Source organism: Mobula birostris, chromosome 25 (assembly GCF_030028105.1).
Source record: "Mobula birostris isolate sMobBir1 chromosome 25, sMobBir1.hap1, whole genome shotgun sequence".
In the NCBI taxonomy this organism is placed as follows: Eukaryota; Metazoa; Chordata; class Chondrichthyes; order Myliobatiformes; family Myliobatidae; genus Mobula; species Mobula birostris.
In genome coordinates, this window is record NC_092394.1 from 52,251,416 (window position 1) to 52,262,955 (window position 11,540).

Here is an 11,540-nt window from a genome sequence, read left to right on the forward strand (position 1 = left end):
ATATGTGGCAAGTAAGCCATGTCTCTATTACACATACCACACAACGATCTCTCATTTCCCTTCAATATAGCAATCTGGCTCTCAGGTTTAGCCTGGCTTGGTCTTCCTCCTCCTCCTTCCCTTTGCCCACCAACCTTGCTTCCATCCATAGCAGTGAAGCTTTATCCACTGAAAGGTGCCGTACCTGCTTGAGAGTTAAGACTGCCGGGTCCTTCAGAAGATTGTGAAATTTGTAGTTCATTAAGTCAACTTAAAAGTACAGTGCTTAAAGGGGAATTGCAGATTGCAGTAATTCAAGAGGTATTGTACATAGTCCACAGAAGGTCACAGCTGTTCACTGGCGCCATCTCTCTGCCTGGGCTATTGATAGCACCTCTCATTCCCTTATCTCTAATACCAAGAAGCAGGCCCCTACCCCTCCAATGATTGCATCAAATTCTTGAAGTGGTTTGCCCAGATGGACAAGTAGCTCACCACTGCCTTTTCAGGGCACCCTAGGATGGTCAGTAAGTGAGGGGTTTGTTGGTGAGTGAAATGTTATTAAACTCTAGTTTCCCTCAGACTTTTAAACTGCTTTTATCTGATATATTCATAAGATGGCACCATTAAGTTGTGACTGTGCTGCTCCAATGGGAAATCATCAAAAAATCTTGTTTAGGGCTAATACAGCTGAAATCCAGAGTCTCCATAGGTAGTTCAATAAACAGCATCTTAAGACATTTAAAATAAGTAAATCTGTTGACGCTGAAAACCAAACCTGTGATGGCAGGCTCTGATTGCAAGTGCAGTTTCCCTTTAAGAAAACGTAAGCAGAAATGCTGTGCCAGTGTACAGGTACCAGTTGAAACGCAGAGACCTTAGAATTCCATTCCTGACTATCCTACTGGTGAATGTTCAATCTCAGGAAAATAAAATTGAATTCATTGGGGCAGGATTGCTGTACCAGGGGGATATCAGGGACTGCTGTGCCTACTTCATTTGGGGGGGGGGGGGAGGAATGTCTCTCTGCCACCCTTTTGGATGCAGCAGTGCAGCTTGATGGCTTCACATTCTCCACAAAGACAGTCCTAAGGGCAGAGGAGGTGGAATATGCTTTATGATTAACTCATTGTGGTGGTTCTGTCACAGTCCTACAGCAATTTGCCTGCCACAGTAGGTCTACAGCAGATGCAATCTCACTGGCTCTCCACTTGGCCTTGGATCACCTGGGCGATAGTAGTACCTGCATCACACTGCTATTCATTGATTACAGCTCGGTGTTCAACACTATCATCCCCTTGTTTCTAATCAATAAGCACCAAAGCCTGGGCCTCTGTACCTCCCTCTTCATCTGGGTCCTTGACTTCTTCAAATGATCTTGTCCAGAGTATGTATACAGGTTTAATTTTGCCAAATTTCTGCTTGTCCAAGTGGTTATTTCTCCAACTGTATGAGCCATTGAAGCATAAAATATGTGCACAATTTCTGGTGGAAGAAGTAATTTAACCAAGATACTGCAATAATGTAAATTTGCTATTCAATAGAGGTGAGGGTATATTTAGTTTCTGCTTGGAAGTGTAACATTAAGGATTAGTTTTGCAGTTGGGGCCTGCTCTTAAAATCTCAATTTCTTAATTGGGCATCTTTGCTTCTATAATTTGGAAGAGCTTGAATTTTGAAAGTGAATGTTTCACTGGCATTTGAACCAAAGATGCTACCTTTCTATTTCCATGGTCGCAAAGATAAACAAAAAAGGCAAATACTGTGGATTCCAGTTAATTGAGACCAGTATATTTTGGCCTAATTTATCGGCTGCCACAATTAGTAGAAGTTTCATGGAAGTAGCTGAAGTATTTAAAAAAAAAAAGAACATTGTTTAACTGAGAAATTGGTTTTAAATGAATTGTAAAACAAATTAACAGGAATTGATAGTTTTATAGTACTGTAGTAGTATATGTGGTATATAATTTGTTGACAGAGGAATTGCTCTAGTATGTGCTGCAGTGTTCTTTTGACTAAATCAGTTCAACCACCTGGTGCAGATACTGGACTGCCTTCAAACAGTGCTTTTGAGTGCATCTTCCAAATCATCTTTGCAGCATTCAAGATGATTCTCAATGCCTCCAATCTCTTTGTAGTTCCTAACTTGAAGTAGTGAAATTGTTTCATTTTCACTCCTGATTGTTTCTGACATTTTCAGTCCTCAGTGTTTTGCTCACTGCAGTTTCAAGCAGTTTTGAATTGTATATTTATCAATGATAAAGATCACTGCTTTTTGAACACAAACACATGCAATTGATGCTATGTAAAGACTGATCGTTCTAAGCATGGTGTAGTGTAATGGCCACATAAGTACACATAACGTCCCAATTGAGCAGCATAATGTCCCAAATAAACAGAGGGAATTCCAGCTATTTTCTCAATTAGTTTTTGTTCTTTAAAAGTTATCCCAAATAACTGGCTGTCTTGATTAAGGCTACGTCCACACTACGCCGGATAATTTTGAGAACGAAGCTTTTTCTCTTCGTTTTGACCTTATGTCCACACTGAAACGGCGTTTTCAGCCCCCAAAAACGGAGATTTTCAGAAATGGTCTCCAGAGTGAATAAATCTGAAAACGCCTAATATCCGTTGCAGTGTGTATGGGGTAACCGAGCTTTTTAAAACCACTGTCATGGCGTGCCGGAAGAGATGGCGACCGCGGTATTTCATTTTCTTATTATTATTATTCTTATTATTATTACTACTTTATTGTCACCAAAGAATTGATACTAGAGCATACAATCACAGCGATATCTGATTCTGTGCTTCACAGATCCGAACAATTTCAGAACAGATGGCAACGAGACTGAAGCCGGAGGAGTTAGAAATGTACTCACCAAATACTTTGACCCATAGCTTACTGAATAAATAAGTACTCTCACTTTGCCCTGTTTTCTGTCCTTGCTTGTATGAAGGTGGTTTACCTATTTATGCAGGTACTTCTCTGACAATAGATGTGTAACAGCCTAATGTAACATTGTATGGAAATACAAGATAACACTGATGCAGACATGTTTTATACATTTAACAAGGCGCTTTATTAATGCAACAGTTGGTCAGTTTTTCAATGTTCGTCGTCAGCCGGGTCATACTGTCCGTGCACTCCCTATCGGTTGCCTCCATACGCTCCAGTATTTGTTTTTCTTTTTAAGTTTTAAGTCCTCCTGCGCGAGAGCCAAGAGCAATTCCTTTTAGGTTTTTCTACTCTGTAACTGAACAAACGCGCACTAAGTATACCGTTCCCTCTTCGCTTGTTTTCTGTGTCCTGCGCGTGCCCAGTAGGAGGAGATTCGCCTAAGTAGCCATCTAATGTGGACAGAGGTATTTGGAAAACGCTTAGTGTGGACGCCTGTCATTTTTACTCGAAACCGGCGTTTTCAAAATTATCCGGTGTAGTGTGGACGTAGCCTAACTGAAGACCCAATTAACTGTAATTCACAGTACTTGCTATTCCCCAAACTGATAATGATGAAAGGTATGAAAATAATTTGGGACATTTGGCATCGAGAGAAACTGGAGGGCCCCTTCATATGTAATAAGAAATAGAATTATGTAAATTGGTTTAAATTGAAATTCTTGCTTAGAAGGTTGAAGGGTCTTTGTGCTTGAAAATAAGTAGGCCAGACAAAATTAAGTCTCAGTTTTGTGAATGGCTGTAGTGGTAGGATGGATTTAAAAAAGAAACTAAAGAGTGGAAGGGTGAAGCAAGTCACTGCTGAATATAATGCCCTGTGAATAGTTTCAAATGCTGAACCCCATTTTTCCCCCCTTTTTTTTTTTTGCTGTCTTCTCTGAACCAAGTCCCACTCCACCTCCAAATCTCCATTCCCATACTATCAATATATATTTCAATTGACTCATTAGCAGACAAATTTCTAGTTAATATTGCTCATTACAGATTGTTCTAGGCAAGATGTCGTCTCTGTACAGGTTATAGAAAGATTTACCTGGTTAGCAGGATTTTGTTTCCCTTGTGTTATTAATATCAAAAAATGAATGTTCTGTGATTATGGCCTTCTAATCCAAAATTGAACATTTTTTTTTCTTTTTATTTTAACTGTCTTCTGGTACCAATTTACTAAATTTGACAATTACAAGTGACCCTGGTTTTATTGGGGTGGTGGGTGGGGGTGTTGTATTCCAAGCTGTCATCTAAGCATATGTCAACAAATGCACGTTAGGGACAGGGAAAAGTCCTTGTTGCTTTATTTACTTTTCTCCCCCACACTTCCTATCAAAGCAAATTGAATTCCATATCTCAAATTGTGGGTACTTGTCTATAAATTCTGTAAGGGAGCCTAAATGGCTGTAACGCGAGGGTAGCGTCAATTCTTTTGGTATAGGTCAGTTTTAATTCAAATTACACTTTGTCCAAATCCTTTTGTAGTAAATTATTTCAGTTTTAACCAAGCATCATTTAGTAACTGCAAACCAAATACAAAAGGTTGGTTTCAAAGATGAAATCTCCTAACAACTGAAATGAACAATCATTTGCAACAATCTTTTTTTGCTCTCTTAAAGTTGATAAGAACGGTGAGGTATGCATCTCTATACTTCACGAGCCTGGTGAGGATAAATATGGATATGAAAAGCCTGAAGAACGTTGGTTGCCAATCCACACCGTGGAGACTATACTTATCAGTGTGATTTCAATGTTAGCAGATCCAAATGGAGACTCGCCGGCCAACGTGGATGCAGCAGTAAGGGCTTTCATTCTCATAATTTTGACTCTAACCTGATTAACTTGAATTTTGTTCATCACTATCCTCCTTCACAAGACTTATCACTAATTTTGCTCACCGCAGTGATGAGTAGTAGTGTCTTGAATGCTTTTAGAAAGCCTGCTGATAAATGAGATTGAATCTAAATTACTAAATTCTTAATCTTAAATCTAACATGTTAAATTGTAGATGTGATAAAGTGCTCATAATTGGTTTTGCACATTAATGCACCTAGGTGGAATTTCTCCAATCTATTTTAGTTGCAAGTCGTCAGATTGTGAATCTTACTTTAAAAGAGATGTTTTGAAATTGAACGTATTGAAGATTGTATAGGTACCACTCTAGAGGAATTTGGTGTTTCAACCAACGTGTTTTCCTCAAGAAGCAGCTGTTTCATACCTGAGATCTAACCACATAACAGGAATGGAATAAATCTGACATTTAGATGGTCAATGTGATCTTTCCAACCCATTTTGCCTCCCTTTCCTGGAAATTCCAGCATTTGCTCATTTTGCTGTTTGCTCTGACATGCATTCCCCAGTGCATTGTCTTGTATGTTGAGATCCATTTACAGCTGGCGTCAACACTAACTCAAATTCACCTGATGTTCCAGAACTTTGTGATTTGGTTCTGGGCAAAGAGTTCGTATTCTTAACACATTCAACCCGGTGTCTGTTAAATTGCCCTTTTGACTATGATTCAGTTTATTATGTAGTATGTGTGGTTTTGAAGATTTGCATTGTAAGTTTATAATGGCCATTTCATGTGGCCAATCTCCTCCTGTGCCATCAGTTGGTACATTTAATAAGATTCCGAGAACTTCTGAATGTAGTGAGTTGAGATAGTTGTATGGTATTAGTTTGGTTCTGAATTGTCAGATTAGCTGGTTGGAGGATGCATCCCACTTCAGTGACCTGAACACACACTTTTACCTGACACTAATGCAGATGAGATGCAAAGCTAGTTCTTCCTGCCTCAGTAATGCCCTTTGTAATTTACCTCCCAATTGCACATACTTTTCTCATTACATGTTCATAGTTTGTTTCTTTTAATGGCTTTGCTGTTCACCAAGTTATGATTTTTTAAAAAAATTGCTATAGTATTTTTCTACCAGTTGTTTTGAGTTGGAAAGGTATTGCATAACTGATTCTTCTTCTCCCCCTTATCAATAAGTCAAGGTTCAGTTTTGGGCAATTAGGATGTGCTGATTTGATTTAGTACTCTATTTTGTATTACTACTTGCAGAAAGAGTGGAGGGAAGACCGCAATGGAGAATTCAAAAGGAAAGTTGCACGTTGTGTAAGAAAAAGTCAGGAGACTGCATTTGAGTGAATTTATTTGCCAGGAAACTCGTTTCAGGGTAAGGAAAAATTTGGTACAAGATAGTTTTGTAATTTTCCTGTTATTAACAAGCTGTATTGGTTCATGTTACATAACCAGATGGTTACATGCTTAAGTAATAACAGTGAAAATCATGATTTGAAGGCAATATTTGAAGACTGCTTTGCTTTTATGTAGACCATGTGGCAATTCAGGCACTGAATAAATGTCTACTGTTTAATAACAAAAAGGGTTTTCAAGTTCGGGCACTAATATGTTACGAGAGATACTGTGCATATAGAAAGTATTCACCCCCCCCCCCCCAAAGTTTTCATGTTTTATTGTTTTACAACATTGAATCTCAGTGGATTTAATTGGGTTTTTTTGACACTGATCAGCAGAAAAGGGCTTTCATGTCAAAGTGAAAGTAGATCTCTGCAAAGCGATCCAAATTACAAATATAAAGTGCAAAATAATTGATTGCATAAGTATTTCCCTCTTCCTTCCCTCTTTTTCCCCCCCCCCCCCCCCCCCCCCCCCTCCCAAGTCAGTATTTAGTAGATGCACCTTTGGCAGCAATTACAGCTTTGAGTCTGTGTGGATAGGTCTCTTATCACTTTGCAAGTCTGGACACTGCAAATTTTTCCCATTCTTAAAACTGCTCAAGCTCTGTCAGATTGCATCAGGATTGTGAGTGAACAACCCTTCAAGTCCAGCCACAAATTCTCAATTGGATTGAGATCTGGACTCTGACTTGGCAATTCCAGGACATTAACTTTGTTTTTAAGCCATTCCCGTGTAACTTTGACTTTGTGCTTGGGATCATTGTCTTGTTGGAAAACGAAACTTCTCCCAGGTCGCAGTTCTCTTGCAGACTGCATCAGCTTTTCCTCCAGGACTTCCCTGTATTTTACTCCATTCATATTGCCCTCTACCGTCACTAGAATTTCAGGACCTGCTGCAGTGAAGCATCCCCACAGCATGATGCAGCCACCACCATGCTTCACAGTAGGGATGATGTGTTTTTGATGTGTGGTGTTTGGCTAATGCCAAACAGTTTAGTCTGATGGCCAGAAAGCTTAATTTTGGTTTCATCAGACTATAGAACCTTCTTCCAGCTGACTTCAGTCTCCCACATGCCTCCTGGCAAACTCGAGCTGAGTTCATGTGGGTGTCTGTTTGTTTTTTTTTAAACAGTGGCTTTCTCTTTGCCACCCTCCCATAAAGCTGCAACTGGTGAAGCACCTGGGCAACAGTTGTATGTGCAGTCTCACATCTCAGCCGCTGAGGCTGGTAACTCCTCCAGAGTTGCTACAGGTTTCTTGGCGACCTCCCTCACGAGTCCCCTTGCATGGTCACTCAGTTTTTGAGGATGGCATGCTCTAGGCAGATTTGCAGCTGTGCCATATTCTTTCCATTGATGATTTGACTGCACTCCAAGGGCTATTCAGTGACCTGGAAATTTTGTATCCATCTCCTGACTTGTACTTTTCAATAACCTTCTTGTAGAGTTGCTTGGAGTGTTCTTTTGTCTTCATGATGTAGTTTTTGCCAGGATATTGACTCACCAGCAGTTGGACCTTCCAGATACAGGTGAATTTTTACTATCACTTTGACTGCACACGGATCTCCATTTAACTAATAATGTGACTTCTAAAACCAATTGGCTGCACCAGTGATTTGGTGTATGTTAAAGGGGGTGAATCCTTGTGTTGTTACTTTGTTTTATATTTGTAATTAATTTCGATCACTTTGGAGAGATCTGTTTTCACTTTGATACAAGTCTTTTTCTGCTGCTCAGTGTCAAAAAAAAAACAAATTAAGTCCATTGATTCAATGGTGTAAAATAATAAAACATAACTTCCAAGAGGGGTCAATACTTTTTATAGGCACTGTATAGCATAACCCACTACCTGTACTTCTGTTGGAAATACAATAAAGCTACCAGCTAATGTTATCAGCACTTAAATGTGCTACCACAGAAGAGAAGTGACTGCATAGTCTCAACCCAAAAGTTCAGCCATTCCTTTCCCTCTGCAGATGCAGCTGAGTTTTCAGAAGATTTTCTTTTACTGGATGTACACTCTTTGTCTAATCTATCGAAACCTGACCTGTGACTGGGTGATTTTGTGGTTTTTCATACAGTTGAATTTCATCAATGTGATATTGTATGCTTTTGCACATGTTTCAAGCATTTTGCAACCCTTTTGGGAAGGATAAACCTACAAAAGAGCTCTGACATTTTTCAAGAAATTATCCAAAAGACTAATTGAAGTTGCTGGTACAAAGGGAAAATGTCAGTTCTGTGACATAGCCAAGACCAGGGCATATAAGCAAATAGTATAATTTTGCATGCCCCATTACACTGCACCAGGCAAAGTGCCTTAAGAGGTTTAATAATGCTACAACAATTGTAAAGAAATTGGTGGTTTTAATTTGTACCCCAACGATAATGGTCTCAAGAACCTGCAAGTTAATATTTAAATGCCAGAGGACAAACAACAAGACTGGAACTATTTCCAACTTTTATTCTGTACTGCTCCCAGTCTGGCAGATTTTATCCAGTAACTAGCATATGTTCTCTCGAACAGCATTATCCTAGGAGCATTTCACCAATACCTGGTAAACTTTTCCATATCCAAATGTCACTTCCTGTCACAGCAAAGAGACTTGCCAGATGATGAAGCAAAATGTGTACACAATAGAATCTCAGTGTTTCGTTACAGCATAGTTTTCAAGCCAAGATCAACTTCAAATTGGGTGGGTTTATTTTTTCCCTTTAGCTCTACCTTTTTTTGAACAGAGCAGTGCATGTATAAATAGGTTTATGATAAGTCCTTCCTAGTACCAGTTCATGCAAAGAGACTTGGGGAATCCTGTACAAGGACTTCTGAAGGTTAATTGCAGGTTGAGTCAGTGGTAAGGAAGCCAGATGAGATGCATTACTTTTGAGAAGATTAGAATACAAAAGCAAGAATGTGCTGCTGAGGCTTTATAGGGCATTGGTCAGACCACACTTGGAGCATTGTGAGTAGTTTTGGGCCCCTTATCTAAGAAAAGATGTGCTGGCATTGGAGAAGGTCCAGAGAAGGTTTATGAGAATAACTCTGGGAATGAAAGGATTAACATGAGCATTTGAAGGCTGAGCCTATACTCATGGGAGTTCAGAGGAATGAGGGGATAATCTTATTTAAACCCATCAAATATTGAAAGGCCTGGACAGAGTGGGTATGGAAAGAGTGTTTCCTATAATGGGGGTGTCTAGGACTGGGGGGGCACAACCTCAGAATAGAGGGACATCCATTTAGAACAGATGAGAAATTTTCTTTAGCCAGAGGGTAGTGAATCTGTAATTCATTGCCACAGATGAATGGGGAGGTCAGATTATTGGGTATATTTAAAGTGGAGGTTAATAGGTTAGTTAATTGGCATCAAAGGTTATGGGAAGAAGGCAGGGGAATGGGATTGAGGGATAATAAATCAGCGATGATGGAATGGCAGAGCAGACTCTAGTTAATTCAGTACTGTCTTAGTCTAATTTCTCTGCAGATAATGCAAAAGACTAATGCATGCATTTCCTTTACAAAAGCTGCGGCTATTTTCTGAAAGTTGCGCTTAATTGCAAAAGATAAATTGCAAGAAAATGAAAATTGAATGTATTAATTTCGGTGATCTAGCTACATAAACCTAATAGCTGAGGAATAAAGGTGGTTTGGATCATTGTAGAGTAGTTGGGAAATCGTGTTTGCTGAAGAGCTTTGTTTAATATATCAAATAAAAGCAAGGATTCTGCCTTTAGCGAAAAGTTAACAAGACTCTTAAGTTTTGCAAGTTTATTGTGCCACTTTCCCAAAGCAAGTTGTACTTTGTCCAGTTTCTATTGGTTCTAGGATCATTGTCCATTAGAACTTGAGTTGCATGTTGTATTTTCTAATAATGATTGAAGTTGTTCTGTTGATTGATCTGGAATTTAATTAATTGGTCCTGTTCTGAGCCAAAATATTGATTTTTGAATGACTTCAGGTTTCATTTGACTTTTTTTCTTTTAGCTGCAGTATCTTTCTGTATAAAGAGAACAACATGGGAAGCAAGCCTTGTGGTTCTCTTCAAGTCTGAAACTTTTTTTTCTAATGGGACAGTTGTGTAGCTGCCAATACCTAATTATCCTAAAAAATTCATAGGTTGAGGTTAAAACTTGACAGTAGAACATTTTTTTGAAGGTAGCAATAAACTAATTGGAAACTTCTGAGTTGCAGGTCTTCGATTAAGAACTTACGGCACTGTTGACTTTCTGCACTCAAGCCACCAACTGTTGGACTTCAAACTAGTAAAGGTTGAAAATCCTGGATTGGTGTTGTGGAGCGATGGGTGAATTTTGCCATCATTGTGAAGAAAAGACCATTGTGCCAACTTTGGGGGGTGGGCAGGGGATGAAAACAATGATGCATCAGGATTCCTGTGAACTGCTTTGATCTTCAGGAGTAATTGTAAAGAACTGTACATAGCACATTATCTGGATATTCTATATACAGTACTTAGATGCCCACAATATGCATTGTACCAAATTATAGCCTAGTTAGAAAATTGTGTAAATTCTTAAAATTAGGGGGCTTTGTGCATTCATTTTTCTTAATTTACTATTAAAAGTTTAAAATAAAGGTCCTGCACTGTAAAAAGGTGCATTTCTCAGTTTTAAAAATGGATTTCACAGTAAGTGTTTTACCAGCTGTTCTGGCACTGCATTAACACCTGGGTGCCCTCCAATATTTTGACCGTATTACAAATATTTGTGTATTTAAGATGCTGATACTTCTGGTTTTACAGTGATGGGTTAAAGTTTATACCTGAATTTGTAATTAGGCAGGTGAATTCATTAGTCTTCACCACCTAAATGATGAACCAAATTTTCCTGAAGCTTGTTTTTTGTGAAGTGTCTGGAGTAGGTTTGCATGTTTAGGTGTAGACTTTCACCCTTCCAAGTGGGCAATTGGAGAATTTTTGCTATTGAAAATGCTGTTGTGTTTTTCTTTCTAGCTATACTGCAGATTTTCTGCCTGATGTACAAAGACAAATGGTGATGTATATTTTCATGTAATTTGATTTTTGGAATTCTGTCACATGTAGTGAAAGTTCTTCCAAAATACAAGTCTTTTTCAATAAGAGTTTGTGGATTTCAATTATGTAAAGGCTCTCAGGTGCGCCTGGTTTTTGTTATATACAGAAATTGCTATTAATTTTAAAACCAGGATGCAAAAAGATTGAACTCTAAATAAGCCACCATATTTTAATACAGGAGCTTGATTCTCCAAAGATAATATTAACAGTGGGTTTGAACAGTTTTAAGGCTATGGCCTTAAAATGTAGTGATTTATTGTGAATCTCCTGTGCAGGATCATAAATATCTGCTCCAAGATATTCAGAATGGCAGGTGTGCAAAAGCATGACTGGTATAACCTTGTGCTGTTTTCTTAGTTGTCC

The 11,540-nt window shown here is 38.7% G+C and overlaps 1 protein-coding gene across 1 annotated transcript in view; it reads left to right on the top strand.

The window, feature by feature from the left end:
• ube2g1a (ubiquitin-conjugating enzyme E2G 1a (UBC7 homolog, yeast)) overlaps window positions 1-11,222 on the top strand; it is a 56,924-nt gene extending 45,702 nt beyond the window's left edge. The window contains exons 4-6 of the mRNA XM_072242989.1: window positions 4,543-4,721; window positions 5,988-6,102; window positions 10,319-11,222. Coding sequence (XP_072099090.1) covers window positions 4,543-4,721; window positions 5,988-6,074 — 266 coding nt within the window. The 3' untranslated portion in view covers window positions 6,075-6,102; window positions 10,319-11,222. The remainder of the gene's footprint in view (window positions 1-4,542; window positions 4,722-5,987; window positions 6,103-10,318) is intronic.
• The last annotated feature ends 318 nt before the right edge of the window (window positions 11,223-11,540 follow it).